At 37.6% G+C, this 19,886-nt stretch overlaps 1 protein-coding gene across 7 annotated transcripts in view; it reads right to left on the bottom strand.

The window, feature by feature from the left end:
• Positions 1-19,886, bottom strand: part of FAF1 (Fas associated factor 1) — a 472,901-nt gene that overhangs the window by 388,688 nt on the left and 64,327 nt on the right. For all 7 annotated transcript variants that reach the window (XM_005607066.4, XM_070260008.1, XM_070260010.1 and 4 more), the window contains one exon: positions 3,589-3,657. In XM_005607066.4, the coding sequence (XP_005607123.1) occupies positions 3,589-3,657 (69 nt within the window). The remainder of the gene's footprint in view (positions 1-3,588; positions 3,658-19,886) is intronic.

Genomic DNA, 19,886 nt, shown 5'->3' with positions numbered 1-19,886 from the left:
TGAGAAGTTTGGGTTGTTCAAAATACTTAAGTTTCATTTTTAAAAAAACACAACGTAGGGGTCAACCCAGTGGCATAGTGGTTAAGTTTACACGCTCCACTTTGGTGGCCTGGGGTTCACAGGTTCAGATCCCAGGCGTGGATCTACACACTGCTCATGAAGCCATGCTGTGGCGGCATCCTATACACAAAGAAGAGGAAGACTGGCAAAGATGTTAGCTCAGTGACCATCTTCCTCAAGCAGAAAGAGGAAGATTGGCAACAGATGTTAGCTCAGGGCCAATCTTACTCACCAAAAAAAATAAAGAGAGAGAGAGAGAAAGAAAAAAATGACAAGTGACTGATATATAAAAATAGGAGAACTGAGAAAATTTATAGAGCAAGATAGCTACAAAACACAGAAAATCTTCACTTGACAAAAGTGGATTAATTGCAAAGGAAAGCCAACTAGGACATATATATCAAAAGAAAGCCAAAGTTTAAGCTTGCAAAAGATAGCCTGATGCTTTTGCTTGGGTCCAGTACAGCGTGAGATTGCATTTCTGCAGAAACATAACATCAGTGTTTCTAACCCAACTGCCATTATAATATTTTCCAAAATCAAATAACAGAAATACTTAGAGAACACCTGTACCATTCAATTATTTAACACTATCTGGGAAAATTTTCCTTTTGCAATACTCTACATGGATTGGATTGAAAAAACACCCAGAACCAACAAAGGTTTTAACCTTCAAAACTAATGAACATGGACCAATAGGAAGCAGATAAGGAAAGAACTTATATCCATCCCCCTCAAATGGTAATTCTCACACCAGAGACTTAGAGTCAGTTACTTTCAGCCCACAATCTCCCTTTACTCCACCTCATATCCCTCTCGTCAGTACTGCGCAAGAGTGGCTTGGTGGGATTTTTTAACCTCAACCAATAATTTACATCAGCCTCTCCAAAAGATACCCTAAACATACACAAACTAAATAAAGCAATGCACTTGCTATTGCAAAAGAAGCTGCCAGTCTAGAAATCTGGGGACATCATTTCAAATAAGTTGCTGCCCCTTCCCCCACCCACACACACATAGAAATCATGGACATGTCATCTACACCATGCTTTCTTAAGAGTATAGCACAGCGATAAAAATCTGGATTTGGAGTCAGGCCATATGAACCTATCTGTAAATTTTGACAAGTGCCAGAATATTAAAAAAATAACGAAGCACTGGCTTAATGAAATAGGCAATCTCAAAGTGTATACAGTTGGTAGAAATTAAATTTAGTATAACCTTCCCGGAAGGCAATTTAACCATAAGTATCCAAAAACCTAAAAATATGTATACAATTTGACCCAGAAATTCAATTATGAATTGAATTTATTCAATATCATCTAGGAAAATAATAGGTTAAGTATGCAAGGATGCACGTACAAGAATGTTCTCTACAGTAATGTGCATAATAGGAAATATTGCAAAAATCCTAAATGTCTAAAAGTCTAGGACTGACTGGTAAAATTATTAGGCTACAACCACACCATGAAATAGCATGTAAACATTAAAACACATTAAAAAGAATGATGAACAGTCACATTTACATGGCTAGAAAGACATTCATGATAGGTTAAGTGAAAAATGCAGATTACAAAATGGTAGAAATAGAATGATCTTATTTGTATAAAAAGAAATTAATCACATAATGAAGAGAAAACACCCTGGAAAAACATACTCAAAAATGTTAAACAGGGGCTGGCCCCATAGCCTAGTGGTTAAGTTCGGCATGCTCCACTTTGGAGGCCCCGGTGTGGTTCCCAGGCACAGACCCACACCGCTCATCAGGAGCCATGTTGTGGCAGCAACCCACATATAAAATAGAGGAGGAATGGCACAAATGTTAGCTCAGGGCAAATCTTCCTCAAGCAAAAAGAAGAAGATTGGCCATGGCCATAGATGTTAGCTCAGGGTGAACATTCTTCAGGAAAAAAAAAAAAAAGTTAAACAATTACTATCTCTAAGTGATGAGATTAAAGGTTGTTATTAATTTCTTCTTTGTAAATTTCTATAGCTTCTCATTTCATTACAATGAGCATTATTACTTTTACAAATTGAAAATAAAGACTTTTTATAGTTTGAGTAAAAAAATTAATAGTAGTAGGTGCTGCCTCTGTGGCTGAGTGATTAAAGTTCCACGTACTCCGCTTCAGCGGCCTAGGTTCATGGGTTCATGTCCCAGGCACAGACCTCCTCCACTCAACAGCCATGCAGCGGAGGTATTCCACATACAAAATAGAGGAATACCAGCAAAGATGTCAGTTCAGGGCAAATCTTCCTCACAAGAAAAGAAAAATTTAATAGTAGTAAATCTACACAAAGCATATAGATAATTGATAGTTGATTATGTAAGTCCACGTATGAACCTGAATATACCTACATATCTAATCTCAGCTCTAGAAATACACATCTCTAGTTTTGACTTTTGAAAATCAGCACTTCTTCAAAATTGTAATTTAGGCTTTTTAAGGATTTCAAATGCATTAAGGGACATCTGTGTCATCCCAATACAACCAATATTGCTCCTATACTGCTGTACAATTCCTTTTTAGCCTGCTTTGCAACTGTAAATAAATTACAATCTTGTAAATGTGTAGTCTGTGCTGGGCCTTGCCTTTTGAGTTACTCCCCCCTGCCCCCTACAAAAATAACTAAACCACTTCTACATTAAAATGTCTAAAGCTCATAAGGAAAACCACAGCAGAATGCCACTTCTTCAACAGTTTTAAAAAGGAGTAATCATCAGTGATGGCCCCAAGAAATGAGGGGAAAACATCAAACAGAGTTGTTTAGACATTCAAACAAGCCTGACTTTTCTCTCCTTCCAAGCATCTCCATCTCAATACTACAGGGGAAGACGAACCATAATACACAATAAGATAAGAGAATAACTTTTAAAATTATTTAAATTATCTAAGAATTCATAATAATTTAGCAATTTAACACTGAACTAAATATGAACTTCACATTAAAGACATAACATTTAGATTTTATTCATTCAGATTAGAGTTATAGATGCACAATGGTATGCTGAACCGTCTATAAGGAATGCTAAAGACATTCAAGAATTTGTAAAATTTGATTACTGGTCAAATAAAGAAAAAAGTACTTGAAGTAAGTCAGACAGAGAAAGATAACTATTGTATGACCTCACTTATATGTGAAATCTAGAAAGAAAACCAAACTCAGAAACAGAGTAGTTTAGATTAGTGGTTGCCAGGGGCCGGGGGGAGAATGAGCAAAGGTGGTCAAAGGCTGCAAACTTCCAGTTATAAGATGAATACGTTCTGGGGAATATAATGTACAGCATGGTAACTACAGTTAACAATACTGTACCATATCCTGGAAAGTTGCTAAGAGAGTAAATCTTAAAAGCTCTCACCACAAAAGAAAGTAACTATGTGAGGTGATGGATGTGTTAACTAACATTGTAGCAATCATTTCACAGTATATACATATATCAAATCATCACACTGAACACCTTAAACTTACACAAGGTTATATGTCAATGATATCTTAATAAAGCTGAAAAAAGAAACAAACACTTACCACTAAGTCCCAATTATTTTGTTCAAGCAATGTAATAGCTTCATCAATGTTTTCAATGCCAGTACATGCCTGGAAACAAAGTAAATAAGAACTTTAGATATAACTTTGGGAATGCAGAGGTTAATTAGTCTTAAAGAGGTAAATAGCATAATGTGTAATTGAAGCTTGAATAAATAAAGCCAAGACACTAAATGCCTAATATTTCTGAGCATTTTACAAAAATAGCTTGAAAACTGTTAATTACAAAATAATATACATTTCACTCAAATATAAAACAATAAAATAAGGCAGCAAAAGAAAGCATGTTTAAACATTGAGCTTTAGAGCCCAGAATGATCTTTAAACCTCTAACTTCCCAGAACAAACTTCTATTAAAAAGTTCTGATGAACAACCATATTTAAAAAAATGAACTTCAATCCATACCTTGCACCTTATACAAAAATTAACTCAAAATAAATAACAGATCTAAAATAAAACCTAAAACTATAGAACTTCTAGATCTGTGCCATCTGATATGGTAGCCACTAGACACACATCACTAGTGAGCCCTTGAAATGTGGCTCAACTAAGATGTGCTGTGCTAAATACACACCAGGGTAGGGCTTAGTGCAAAAATTAAAACATAAAGTATCTCATTAATAATCTTTCTGTTGAATACACGTTGAAATGATCATTTTGAATATACTGGCTTAAAGAAAACATGACATTTACATTAATTTCACCAGTTTCTTTTTAATTTTTTAATATGGATACTAAAAAATTTTTAATTATATATATTACTTTCAGTCTATTTTTAGTGCTGTTCTAGGAGAAAACATAGAAAGAAATTTTTGTGACCTTTAGATACAACAGCAAAAGCACAACCCAAAAAAATTGGTAAAATGGCTTTCATTAAAATGAAGAACTACTGTTCTTTGAATGACACTGTCAATAGAATGAAAAGGCAAGCCACAGACTGGGAGAAAATATCTGCCAAATAGGTCTAACAGAGGACTAATAACCAAAACATAAGAAGAATTCTCAAAACTCAATTCAAATAAATTATAAACAGCAAAAGATTTTAAAAGAAATTTCATCAAAGAAGATATACAGATGAGAATAAGCACATGAAAAAATCTTCAACATCATCAGTCATTAGGGAAATGCAACAAAGAGAGAGAGACAAATATTGACAATATCAAGAGATGGTAAGGATATAGAAGAACTGGAACCCTAAGACATGACTAGTGAGGATGCAAAAGGATATAGCCACTTTGGAAAACAGGTTAGCAGTTTCTTAGAAAGTTAGGACATAGTAATCCTACTCCTAGGACTTACCCAAAAGAAATGAAAACATGTTCACATGAAAATTATACGTGAATGTATATAACAGCTTTATACACAAGCACTGAAAACAGAAGACACCCCAAATGTCCTTCAACTGTACATTCACACAAGATAAAACTACTCAGCAACAAAAATCAACCAATTATTGATAACACAAAACAATGTAGATAAATCTCAAACGCATTATGCTACGTGAAAGCCAGACTCAAAAGGCTACATACTATATACTATACTATTTATATGACACTCTAGAAAAGGCAAAGCTATAAGAATAGAAAACATATAAATGATTACCAGGGATTTGGGGTGAAATTAGGCTTGACTACAAACATCAAGCAGGAATTTTAGGGGGTAAGAGAACAGTTTGAATCCTGGATACCAGAAAAAGCAACAAAGGCAAACAAATGAGAGAACATTAAAAAATGCAATCTTCATTTTAAGCTAAATGAAAAGACAGGGATAATCCAAAAACTCAAAAACACTAATAAAAGTTGCTTAGAACAGGGGCTGGCCCCGTGGCCGAGTGGTTAAGTCCGTGTGCTCCGCTGCAGGCGGCCCAGTGTTTCATTGGTTCAAATCCTGGGCACGGACATGGCACTGCTCACAAAACCACGATGAGGCAGCGTCCCACGTGCCACAACTAGAAGGACCCACAACGAAGAATATACAACTACGTACCGGGGGTCTTTGGGGGGAAAAAGGAAAAAATAAAATCTTTAAAAAAAAAAAAAAAGTTGCTTTGAACAGTTAAGATAGGGCAGAAGTTGCACAGGAGGAACTAGAGAGAAAAACTACAGGGAGCGCAGAGTGGACCCACAGCAGCAAATATCAAAAAGTGCAAGCAAAAACACACTTCCTCAATGACAGCTGTAGAAGCTAGTTCCAAGAATGCATTCCTCTACAGAAACACCAAAAAAGTGAGCAAAAACTATCAGAATCAAATTTGTCAGAACTCTGGAAAATAGTCAATGGCTTACAACAATCAAGCAAATGTTGAAACAAGGTGACATAAAAACAGTATGAAAGATTTGTGGCATTTTTATTTCCCTTTCCCCACTCTTGGCTCAGTGGCAGTCTTGAATACACTAGCCCACATTCCAACAGTTGGACCCTGGTCCCTGGTTCTACAGGGAACAGAGTAGACTTTGTTCTCAAAGAATTTGCGTTTGTTGTGACCTGTGTGAGAATACCTGAAGGACTGACTCAAGACATTCTCCTTTGTTTCATCAACTTGGAACTCTCTTAGGGCAAAAAAGCAGCTATATAGAGGACATTCTTCTAAAACATTTTAAGGTGAAAGAAAAACCCACTGTCACGTGGGACAAAATATTACAGTTGAGGCAAACAATAGACATGTCAAAAACCTGGAGGAAAAGCTGGAAAGAGAGTTTCTTTGGGAAATTAGGGCACTGAAAAACAATTTGAGAATTTAGAAAGCCACGCACATGTCCAAGGCAGGACACCTACTTAGAGAAGATCTCAGAAAACTACTGGCTCATCTCTAGACTCAGCACAAGCAGGAAGTGAAGGCTAAGACAGAGTTGTAAAGAGCCTGCTAAGGGTTAGAGCGCCCAACACAGAGCCAGGCTGCAAAGATTGGGAAACAATTTTCTTTCTACTCTTCTTTTTTCCTCTTCTTTCTTTGTATTTTCTTTTTCACTCCAGATGTTCAAGGAAATCTCTCTGATAACACCAGTAGACCACAGATAAAAGAAAAAAAGAGATTTCAGAGACTGTTATGTACTGAATGTTGTGTCGCCCCTCTCTGCAGAATTCATATGTTGAAGCCCTAAGCACCAGTGTGATGGTACTTGGAGATGTGGCCTTTAGGAGGTAATTAGGTTTGGATGAGGTCATCAAGGTGGGGCTCTCATGATGGTATTAGTGCCCCTTATAAAGGAAGAGATATCAGAGAGCTTGATCTCTCTCTCTGTCTGCCATGTGAGAACAAAGTGAGAAGGTGGCCATCTGCAAGTCAGGAAGAGAGTTCTGAACAGAAGCAAACCATGCTGGGACCCTGATCTCAGACTTCCAGCCTTCAGGAACTGTGAGAAAATAAATTTCTGTTCCATGATATTTTGTTATGGTAGCCCGAGCAGACTGAGACAGAGACCACTTAAGACCAAAAAAAAAAATTACAAAAATAGTTTAGAAAAGTCACTAAACAAACAAAAATCTATAACCCACAGAAGCAACAAAAACAAACCACTGAGGGGACCAGCCTCGTGGTGTAGTGGTTAAGTTCAACGTGCTCCACTTTGGTGGCCTGGGTTCATGGCTCACATCCCCATCACAGACCTACACCACTCATTAGCCATGCTGAGGAGGCGACCCACATATAAAGTGGAGGAAGACTGGCACAAATGTTAGCTCAGGGCTAATCTTTCTCAAGCAAAACAAAAGAAGAATATTGGCAACAGATGTTAGCTCAGGGCTAATCTTCCTTGTGGGGAGAGGGCAACGTGAGGAAGGGGAAGGATCTAATTTCCAGAGTTATCACATTTTAATGTTTAAAATGTCCACTTTTCAAAAAAATTGTGAAGCATGCAGAAACAAAAAGAAAGGATGTCCCATTCAAAGGAAAAATGATGTCCATGAGGAAGAACACACATTAGATTTACTAGACAAAGACTGTCAATCACTATCTTAAATATGCTCAAAAAGCTCAAAGAAACCATGGACAAAGAGCTAATGGAAACCAGGACAATGTGTCAATAAATAGAATATCAATAAAGAGATAATTATTTTAAAAAGAACCAAAAAGAAATTATGGAACTGAAAACTACAATAACTGAAATAAAAATTATCTATAGAGTTTCAATAGCAACTTTGGGCAGGCAGAAGAAAGATCAGAGAACTTGAGGAGAGGTCACTTGAAATTATCCAGTCTGAAAAACACAAAGAAAAATGAAGAAAAACGAATAGAGCCTAAGGGATATGTGGGAGCCCACCAAGTGTACCAACATACACATAACAGGGAGTCCCAGAAGGCAAAGAAAGGAGCAGAAAGAAGAAATTTGAAGAAATAATGGCTAAAATTTCTCAAATTTGAAAAAAGACAAGAAACTACACATTCAAGAAGTTCAACAAGTTCCAAGAAGGATAAATGCAAAGACATCCATACCAAAACACATTATAATCAAGCTATCAAAAGCCAAAAGGAACCATGAAAGTAGCAAGAGAAAAGTAGTTCACGTACAAGGGATCTTCAATAAGATTAACAGCTAATTTCTCATCAGAAACCACAAAGGCCAGAAGTCAGTGGGATGATATATTTGAAGCGCTAAAAGAAAAAAACAGTGAGCCAAAAAAGCTGTCCTTCAAAACTAAAGGAGAAATTAAGACATACCTAGATAAACAAAAACAGAAGCAGGTCATCACTATTAGACCTATGCTACAAGAAATGTTAAAGGGAGTTCACCAAGGGAAATTAAAGGACATGAGACAGTAACTGGAAGCCACATGAAGAAATAGAGAACACTGGTAAAAGTAACTACATAGGTAAATACAAAAGCCAGTATTGCACTTTTAGTTTGTAACTCCTCTTTCTTTTCTATATGATTTAACAGACAAATGCATAAAACAATAACTATAAATTGATGTTGATGGGCACATAATGTATAAAGATGTAAGTCATGATAACAACAACATAAAGTTGGAGAGAGAGAGCTGTATAGGAGCAGAGTTTTTGTACACTACTGAAGCTAAGCTGGTATTAATTCAAAATAAATTTTTATAAATTGAATAGGTTCTTAGAAATAACTAAAATATACACAGAAAATAACTAAAATAACTAAATAATACACACAAAATAACTAAAAATATACAGAAAAAGAAATGAGAAAGTAATCAAAACAGTACAATAAAAAAAAGTCAGTTAAACACAAAAGAAGGCAGTAATGAAAAATTTGAGGGGAAAAAGAGATGACATAGAAAACAGATAGCAAAATGGCAGAACTAAATACTTTCTTATCAGTAATTACTTTAAGTGTAAATGGATCAAATTCTTCAATTAAAAGGCAGAGATTAGCTGGATGGATAAAAAGACATGATCCAACTATATGCTGTCTACAAGAGACTCAATTCAGATCCAAAGACACAAAAAGGTGAAAAGTGAAAGGATGGAAAAATATGCATGCAATTCATAAACAAAAGAGAGGTTTCAGTGGCTATCTAATATCAGATAAAAGAAACTTTAAGTCAAAAATTTTTATGAGAATAAAAAGGGCATTATATATTGATAAAAGGGACAATCCATCAAGAAGATATAAAAAATAATAAACACATACACACCTAATAAGAGAGCCTCCAAAATATATGAAGAAAATACTGACAGAATTGAAGGGAGAATTAGAGAGTTCTACAATAATAGTTGGAGATGTCAAAACCCTACTTTCAATACAGGACAGAACAATTAGAGAGAAGGAAATAGAGGACAGAACACTCCATCCCAAAACAACAGAAATACATATTTTTCTCAAGCAAACACGGAACATTCTCTAGGACAGAACATATGTTAGGTGATAAAACAAGTTTCAATGAATTTTAAAAGAGTGAAATCATACAAAATACCTTTAAGACCAAAAAGGAATTTATAGCTGTAAACATCTTGATTCAAAAATAAGAAAAATCAGGGAAGATCCAAGATGGTGGCGTGAGTAGTCTTCTTTGTCTCTCCCGCTTCGAATCTACAACTAATTGGACATTCATCGCTTAACAAAGGATATCCATATAGCATCTCAGGATGCCTGAGAGACCCACGCTGCTATACATCGGAAGGCGGATGGACTTCCCTCCGGGAGGAGGTGGAGATAGGTAAAAACTATCCTACCCCGACCCCCGAACAGCCTAGTACCTGCAAGCGGCTTTCTTCCAGCGGACGCCCCCAGAACATCGCCACACACCAAGGGCAGGAGGGAGCACACACCAGAGGAGCAACGGTGGAAACAGTTGACCAGAGCCCTACCTAAGCCCCCCGCAATTACACCTAAGCCCAGAGGGAAGCTCCAGAGTTACACACCTGAGGCGGCGGGGAAAACCCCTACCCGCCATTAGCGGAGAGGCCCGGCCTAGCATCCACAATGCCAGGAGGCTCCCAGAGAGAATCCCAAATGGCGCGGTGGCCAGCCAGCTGCCGCCACCGACTCCACTGACCAGGCTTTCACCCGGGAGGGGCTCGGGACTACCGGAGATCTCCTGGGAGAGGACTGGGGCTGGGTGGAGCTCCAGCGGCCGGCTTCGCGGCCTGGGGGGGAAACTCCAGAGTTCCATCCAGGCAGCAGGCAAAGTCTCTACCTGCCATTAGCAGAGAGGTCTCTCCCAGCATCCAAAACGCCGTGAGGGTCCCGAAGAGGAGAATCCCAGGCAAGGCAGCAGCCGGCCAGCTGCCACTGAACTCAAGGTCTCCGGCTATCCCCCAGACAGGGCAGGGGGCTCCCCGAGATCCTAGGCAAGAGGACTGGGGCTGGGTGGAGTTCCAGCGACCCGGCTCCGTGGCCCAGGGGAAAACTCTACAGTCTCACAGCAGCCTCAGCAATAGCCTATGCACAGCACTAGTAGAGAGCACCCACCCGGCAACCATAAGGCTGGAAGACCCTGGGACAAAAGTAGCATAGCTAGGTGAGCTAACCACAGACTGCAGAAGATGTCCGTAGCTCTGCTGTGACCTATAGTGGACAAGTGAGATTTTGTGGGCACCGACAGTGACAGCACTGCAAATATAAGTGATCCTGCCCCTGGCCGCTGGGAAAGCCCAAAGCACGGCTGCAGACCCTAAGGAGGGAGCACGTCTAGGTGGTCTGCAACAGTAGGCACCAGCAGCCTGAAGCCCCCTTGTGACGGCCCCCACAGCGGAAGAGGGAACCCACAGGATCACTGTGACTGCGAGGATGGGCCCAGGCCCAGTTAGCAACAGCTGATAGGGTTCCTGGTTGGTGCAGTATAAACAGCTGTCCCCCCACCACACCAACAGAAACAAGTGGAAGCAGTAACTAAACTCTGTCTCTATACGGAGGCACAAATCTACACCATCAAGCAATATGAAAAAATATATTAAATCTCCAGAACAGAAGGAAAATGACAAACACACGGAAAACAATCCCAAAGACAATGAAATATATAACCTAAATGATGATGCCTTCAAAACAGCCATCATTAAAAAACTCAGTGAGTTGAGAGAATTCAGATAGACAACTCAACGAGTTTAGGAGCTATGTCACAAAAGAGTTCGATACTATAAAGAAGAACCAAACAGAAATACTGGAAATGAAGAACACAATAGAGGAGATTAAGAAAAATCTAGACACACTGAACAGTAGGGCCGATAATATGGAGGAAAGAATCAGAAATTTGGAAGATAGGAATATAGAAATGCTGCAGGCAGAGGAGAGAGAACTAAGACTAAAAAGAAATGAAGAAACTCTCCGAGAATTATCCGACACAATTAGGAGATGCAACCTAAGGATTATAGGTATACCAGAAGGAGAAGAGAGGGAGAAGGGGGCAGAAAGCCTATTCAAAGAAATAATGGCTGAGAACTTCCCAAACCTGGGGAGAGAGATGGAACTTCATGTGACAGAAGCCAATAGATCTCCAAACTTTATCAATGCAAGTAGACTGACCCCAAAGCATATAGTAGTGAAGCTAGAAAAAGTCAATGACAAGGAGAGAATACTAAGGGCAGCCAGGCAGAAGAAATTAACCTACAAAGGAACCTCCATCAGACTATCCGCAGATTTCTCAGCAGAAACTTTACAGGCTGGAATAGAGTGGAATGATATACTCAAAAATCTGAAGGACAAAAACCTGCAGCCGAGAACTCTCTACCCAGCGAAAATATCCTTCAAATACGATGGAGAAATAAAAACTTTCCCAGATAAACAAAAATTAAGGGAGTTCATTGCCACAAAACCTCCTCTTCAAGAAATGCTCAGGAAAACCCTCATTCCTGAAAACAAAAAAGGAAAGGGGCTACAAAACCAACAGCAAAGGAGATAAGTAGAAGGACAACAACAGAGAGTAGCAGCTCTCCATCAGAACAGACTAAACCATGGGACAGGAAACAAAGGAAATTGAAGAGAACCGGAAAACAAGACATAAAATGGCAGTGGTAGGCCCCCACATTTCAATACTCACTCTAAATGTAAATAAATTGAACTCTCCAATCAAAAGACACAGAGTGGCAGGATGGATCAAAGAACAAGACCTAACAATATGCTGCCTCCAGGAAACACACCTCAGCCCCAAAGACAAACACAGACTCAGAGTGAAGGGATGGAAGACAATACTCCAAGCTAATAATGAACAAAAGAAAGCAGGTGTCGCTATACTAATATCAGACAAAGTTGACTTCAAAGCAAAACAGATAAAGAAAGACAAAGAGGGACAGTATATAATGGTAAAAGGGCCTCTCCACCAAGAAGACATAACACTTATAAATATATACACACCCAACACAGGAGCACCAAAATTTGTAAAGCAACTCTTAACAGAACTAAAAGAAGACATCAACAACAATACAATAATAGTAGGGGACCTCAACACCCCATTACCACCAGTGGATAGAACATCCAGACAGAAAATCAACAAGGAAATTATAGAATTAAATGAAAAATTAGACCAGATGGACTTAATAGATATATATAGAACACTTCATCCAAAAACAGCAGGCTACACATTCTTCTCCAGTGCGCATGGAACATTCTCAAGAATAGACCATATTTTGGGAAACAAAGCAAGCATCAATAAGTACAAGACAGTTGAAATAATATCAAGCATCTTTTCTGATCACAATGCTATGAAACTAGAAATCAACTACAAGAATAAAGCAGAGAAAGGTGCAAAAATGTGAAGACTAAACAACACGCTACTGAACAAACAATGGATTATTGAAGAAATTAAAGAAGAAATCAAATATTATCTGGAGACAAATGAAAATGAGAACACGTCATACCAAATCATTTGGGATGCAGCAAAAGCAGTCCTAAGAGGGAAATTCATTGCAATACAGGCTCACCTCACTAAACAAGAAAAAGCTCACATAAGCAACCTCAAACGACACCTAAGAGAATTAGAAAAAGAAGAACAAACAAAGCCCAGAGTCAGTAGAAGGAGGGAAATAATAAAAATAAGAGCAGAAGTAAATGATATTGAAACAAAAAAGACAGTAGAAAGGATCAATGAAACAAAGAGTTGGTTCTTCGAAAAAATTGACAAAATTGACAAACCCTTAGCCAGACTCACCAAGAAAAGAAGAGAGAAATCTCAAATAAATAAAATTAGGAACGAGAGAGGAGAAATCACAACAGATACCAAAGAAATACAAGGGATCATAAGAGAATACTATGGAAAACTATATGCCAACAAATTGAACAACCTAGAAGAAATGGACAAATTCCTGGACTCTTACAATCTCCCCAAACTGAACCAGGAAGAAATGGAGAATCTGAATAGGCCAATCACAAGTAAAGAAATAGAAACAGTAATCAAAAACCTCCCCAAAAATAAGAGTCCAGGACCAGACGGCTTCTCTGGAGAATTCTACCAAACATTTAAAGAAGATTTAATACCTATCCTTCTCAAACTATTCCAGAAAATTGACGAAGATGGAGTACTCCCTAACACATTCTATGAAGCCAACATCACTCTGATCCCCAAACCTGACAAGGACAACACAAAGAAGGAGAACTACAGGCCGATATCACTGATGATCATAGATGCAAAAATCCTCAACAAAATTCTGGCAAACAGAATACAGCAATACATCAAAAAGATTATACACCATGATCAAGTGGGATTTATACCAGGGACACAGGGATGGTTCAACATCCGCAAGTCAACCAACGTGATACACTACATTAACAAAATGAGAAACAAAAACCACATGATCATCTCAACAGATGCAGAGAAAGCGTTCGACAAGATCCAACACCCATTTATGATAAAAACCCTCAATAAAATGGGTACAGAAGGAAAGTACCTCAACATAATAAAGGCCGTATATGACAAACCCGCAGCCAACATCATACTCAACAGACAAAAACTGAAAGCCATCCCTCTGAGGACAGGAACAAGACAAGGGTGCCCACTTTCACCACTCCTATTCAACACAGTACTGGAGGTGTTGGCCAGAGCAATTCGGCAAGAAAAAGAAATAAAAGGAATCCATATAGGCAATGAAGAAGCGAAACTCTCGCTGTTTGCAGACAACATGATCTTATATATAGAAAACCCCAAAGAATCCACAGGAAAACTATTAGAAACAATCAACAGCTACAGCAAAGTTGCAGGGTATAAAATCAACATACACAAATCAGTAGCATTTCTATACACTAACAATGAACCAACAGAAAAAGAACTCAAGAACTCAATCCCTTTCACAATCCCAATGAAAAGAATAAAATACCTTGGGATAAATTTAACCAAGGAAGTGAAAGATTTATACAATGAAAACTACAAGACTTTCTTGAAAGAAACTGATGACATAAAGAGATGGAAAGACATTCCATGCACATGGATTGGAAGAATAAACATAGTTAAAATGTCCATACTACCTAAATCAATCTACAGATTCAAAGCTATCCCAATCAGAATCCCAAGGACATTCTTTACAGAAATTGAACAAAGAATCCTAAAATTCATATGGGGCAGCAAAAGACCGCGAATTGCTAAAGCAATCCTGAGTAAGAAAAACAAAGCCGGAGGAATCACAATCCCCGATTTCAAAACATACTACAAAGCTACAGTGATCAAAACAGCACGGTACTGGTACAAAAACAGGTGCACAGATCAATGGAACAGAATTGAAAGCCCAGAGAAAAAACCACACATCTATGGACAGCTAATCTTTGACAAAGGAGCTGAGGGCCTACAATGGAGAAAAGAAAGTCTCTTCAACAAATGGTGCTGGGAAAACTGGACACCCACATGTAAAAGAATGAAAATTGACCACTCTTTTTCACCATTCACAAAAATAAACTCAAAATGGATCAAAGACCTAAAGATTAGGCCTGAAACAATAAGTCTTCTAGAAGAGAATATAGGCAGTACACTCTTTGACATCAGTTTCAAAAGAATCTTTTCGGACACTATAACTCCTCAGATGAGGGAAACAATAGAAAGAATAAACAAACGGGACTTCATCAGACTAAAGAGTTTCTTCAAGGCAAGGGAAAACAGGAGTGAAACAAAAAAACAGCCCACTAACTGGGAAAAAATATTTACAAGCTATTATCCGACAAAGGATTAATCTCCATAATATACAAAGAACTCACACAGCTTAACACCAAAAAACCAACCCAATGAAAAAATGGGCAGAGGACATGAACAGACATTTCTCCAAAGCAGATATAAGTATGGCCAACAGACACATGAAAAGATGTTCATCATCACTAATCATCAGGGAAATGCAAATCAAAACTACACTAAGATATCACCTTACACCCGTTAGATTGGCAAAAATATCCAAAACCAAGAGTGACAAACGTTGGAGAGGTTGTGGAGAAAAAGGAACCCTCATAGACTGCTGGTGAGAAAGTGCAGCCACTATGGAAAACAGTATGGAGATTTCTCAAAAAGTTAAAAATAGAAATACCCTATGACCCAGCCATCCCACTACTGGGTATCTATCCTAAGAACCTGAAATCAGCAATCCCAAGAGTCCCATGCACCCCTACGTTCATCGCAGCATTATTTACAATAGCCAAGACGTGGAAGCAATCTAAATGCCCAGAAACTGATGACTGGATAAAGAAGATATGGTATATATACACAATGGAATACTACTCAGGCATAAGAAAGGACCAAATTTCTCCATTCGCATCAACATGGATGGACCTTGAGGGTATTATGTTAAGCGAAATAAGCCAGACAGAGAAAGACGAACTCTATATGACTCCACTCATAGGTGGAAGTTAACATATAGACAAGGAGAACTGATCGGTGGTTACCAGGGAAAAGGGGGGGTGGGAGGAGGGCACAAAGGGGGAAGTGGTGTACCCACAACATCACTAACAATAATGTACAACTGAAATCTCACAAGGTTGTAATCTATCATAATCTTAATAAAAAAAATGTTTTTTAAAAAAAAGTGAAAAAAAATAAGAAAAATCTAAAATCAATAATCTAACAATACACCTTAAGGAATAGAAAAAGAACTAAATCCAAAGCCAGCAAAAGGGAGGAAATAATAAAGATTAGAATACAAATTAATGAAATTGAGACAGAAAAACAGTAGAGAAAATCAACAAGACCAAAAGTTGGTTCTTTGAAAATATTAACAAAATTGACAAACTTTAGCTAGACTAAGAAAAAAAAGAGAGAAGACTCAAATTACTAAAATCAGAAGTGAAAGTGGAGATGTTACTACTGACCTTATAGAAATAAAAATATAAAAATAATACTATAAACAATTATATGACAACAAATTAGATAACCCAGATGAAATGGAAAAATTCCTAAAAACACACAAACTACCAAAAATGACTCAAGAAGAAACAAAAAGTCCAAATTGACTTATAACATGTAAAGAGACTGCATCAAAAGCCTTGCATCAAAGCAAAGCCACGGACCAGATCGCTTCACTGTTGAATTATATCAATCATTTAAAGAAAAATTAACATCAATCCTTCTATAACTCTTCCAAAAACCTGAAGAGGGAACACTTCCTAAGTCATTCTATGAGGCCAGCATCACCATAATAACAAAGTCAGAAAAAGAGGGCACAAGAAGAAAAAAACTACAGACCAATATCCACTACGGATATAGATGCAAAAATCCTCAACAAAACACTAGCAAACTGGAACCAGCTGCATATTAAAAGGGTATACACCATGATGAAGTGGGATTTATTCCAGGATCGCAACGGTGGTTAAATACAGAGAAATAATTAGCCCACATTCATAGGCTGAAGGAAAAACAAAACAAAAAAACCACAATCAGTTCAAATGATGTAGAAGAAATAAAATCCGACAACTTTTCATGATAACTACACTTAAACTATGAATAAAAGAGAAATTCTTTAACATGATAAAAGACATTCATGAAAAACCCAGAACTAACATCATTATCAATGATGAAAGACTAAAAGCCTTTACCCTAAGATCAGGAACAAGATAAGAATGCCCATTTTTGCCACTTCTATGAAACATTATATTGGAAATTCTAGCCAGATCAATTAGGCAAGAAAAAGAAATAAAATACGATAAAAATTGGAATAGAGGGGGTGGCCCCGTGGCCGAGTGGTTAAGTCGGTGCACTCCGCTGTGGTAGCCCAGAGCTTCGCCGGTTTGGATCCTGGGTGCGGACATGGCACTGCTCATCAGGCCACACTGAGGCAGCATCCCACATGACACAACTAGAAGGATGTGCAACTAAGACATACAACTATGTACCAGGGGGATTTGGGGAGATAAGGCGGGGGGGGGGGGGGGGAAGATTGGCAACAGTTGTTAGCTCAGGTGCCAATCTTAAAAAAAAAAAAAATTAGAATAGAAGAGGTAAAACTATCCCTATTCCCAGATGACATGTTATATATAGAAAATCCTAATGAATTCATGCATTAAAAAACTATTAGAGCTAATAAATTCAGCAAAGTTTCAGGATAAAAGATCAACACACAAAACTCAGTTGTATTTCTATACACTAGCAATGAAGAATATGAAAAGGAAATTAAGAAAATAATTCCCTCTGTGATATAGTCTAAAAGAATAAAATATTTAGGGATAAATTTAAGCAAGAAAGCAGAAGACTTGTAAACTGAAATCTATAAGACACTGCTAGAAGAAATTTTAAAAGATCCAAATAAGTGAAAAGACGTCCAATGTTCACGGATTGGAGGACTTAACATCACTAAGAGGACAATACTATCCAAAGTAATCTATAGATTCAATGAAACTCCTATCAAAAATCCAATAGCCTTTTTTGTAGAAATGGAAAAGCTGATCATCAAATTCACACAGAATTGCAAGAGGCCCAGAATAGTGAAAATAATCTTGGGGCAGGGATCAAAGTTGGAAGACTCACACTTCCCTATTTCGAAACTTACTGCAAAGCTACAGTAATCCAAACAGTGTGCTAGTGATGTAGGACAGACATAGAGACCAACATAATAAGATTGAGAGTCCAGAAATAAGGCCGTACATCTATGGCCAATTGATTTCTGAAGAGTGCCCAAACAATTCAATGGGGAAAGAACAGTCCATTCAACAAATGGTGCTGAGACAACTGGATATCCACATGCAATATAACAAAGCTGGACCCCTATCTTACACCATATATAACTATTAGCTCAAAACAGATTAACAACCTAAATGTAAGAGCTAAAGTCATAAAACTCTTAGGAAAAAAAGGGTAAATCTTTATGACCTTGAATTTGGTAACAGATTCTTAGATATGACATCAAAAGTATGAGCAACAAAAGAAAAAATACATACACTGGATTTCATCAAAATTAAAAATATTTGTGCACCAAACAACCCTATCAAGAAAATGAAAAGGCAACCTATATAATAGGAGAAAATATTTGCAAATCATGTGTCTGATAAAGGTCTGGTATCAAGATTAGATAAGGAACTCTTACAATTCAACAACACAAAACAAACAACTCAAATTAAAAATGGAGAAAAGACTTGAATAGATATTTCTCCAAAGATATACAAATGGCTGACAAGCACATGAAAAGATACTCAATATCACTAATCGTCAGGGAAATGCAAATCAAAATCACATGAGATTACACCTCACACTTACCAGGATGGTTATAATTTTAAAAAAAAACAAAAAAAAAACCAGAAAATAACAAACATTGGCAAGGATATGGAGAAACTGGAACCCTCGGACAGTGCTGATGGGAAGGTAAAATGGTTCAGCTGCTGTGGAAAACACTTTGATGGCTAAAACTGTAAAATGTAAAAGGTAAATGTAGTTACCATATGACCCAGCAATTCTACTCCTAGATATATATTACCTAAGAGAACTGAAAACATCTATCCAAACAAAAATATGTACACGAATGTTCATAGCAGTATTATTCATAACAGTCAAAATACAGAGACAGCCCAACTGTCCATCAATGGATGTCCAAACAATGTGCTATATACATACATAAAAGCAATTAAGAACTGATACACGCTACAACATGAATGACCTCAAAAACATTCTAAGTGAAAAAAGACACAAAAGGTCACATATTGTGTGATTCCACATATACAAAACATGACATATTGTATGATTCCATGTATATAAAATGTATATTCCATGTATATAAAACATATATAAAACTAAGGAGTAAATCCATAGAAACAGAAAGCAGACTGGTAGTTGCCAAAGGCTGGGAGGGAGGAAAGAATTGGGAAGCAACTGTGTAACAGGCACAAGGTTTTCTTTTCAGGATGATAAAAATGCTTTGGAATTGGATAAAGGTGCTGGTTGTACAACACTATAAATGTACTAAATACTACTGAATTGTATACTTTAAAATGGTTAATTTTATGTTACGTGAATTTCACCTCAATTTGAAAAAAATATATTTCCTCAAGGTAAGGAGTTCACCTAAGACGCAAAATAATATTCCTTGTTTTCAAAAATCAGTAATCAATCTGGGAAAGCAAGGGTAGGATCAGACAGAAGGTGTGCAAGAAGAGGTGTAGACAACACACTTGGAAAATGAGGATCCCAGTACAGGCAGATGTCGGAAAATACCAGCCAAAAAAATAAACATACTTCCTAATGACTAACGGTCGATTTTGAGCAAGAGAGCGATGCACTCATTTGTAGCAGCTTAGAACTACAAAAAGAACCATACAAAGGAAACATATTGAAGGAACTGATCTGTCTTTGTAGCAGAGAAAGAAAGAAACTTTAGTTTGCAGAACCTAGAGATATTCTGGGTCCTTCTCACCACAGGAATCTCCTGGGGGTAGGGGGGATGGGGGAACTGATCCAGAAAAATCCAACATGTGCAATGATAAGAAAT

This window comes from Equus caballus, chromosome 2, assembly GCF_041296265.1.
Source record: "Equus caballus isolate H_3958 breed thoroughbred chromosome 2, TB-T2T, whole genome shotgun sequence".
Taxonomy (NCBI): domain Eukaryota; kingdom Metazoa; phylum Chordata; class Mammalia; order Perissodactyla; family Equidae; genus Equus; species Equus caballus.
This window is presented reverse-complemented; position numbering and strand designations above follow the sequence as displayed.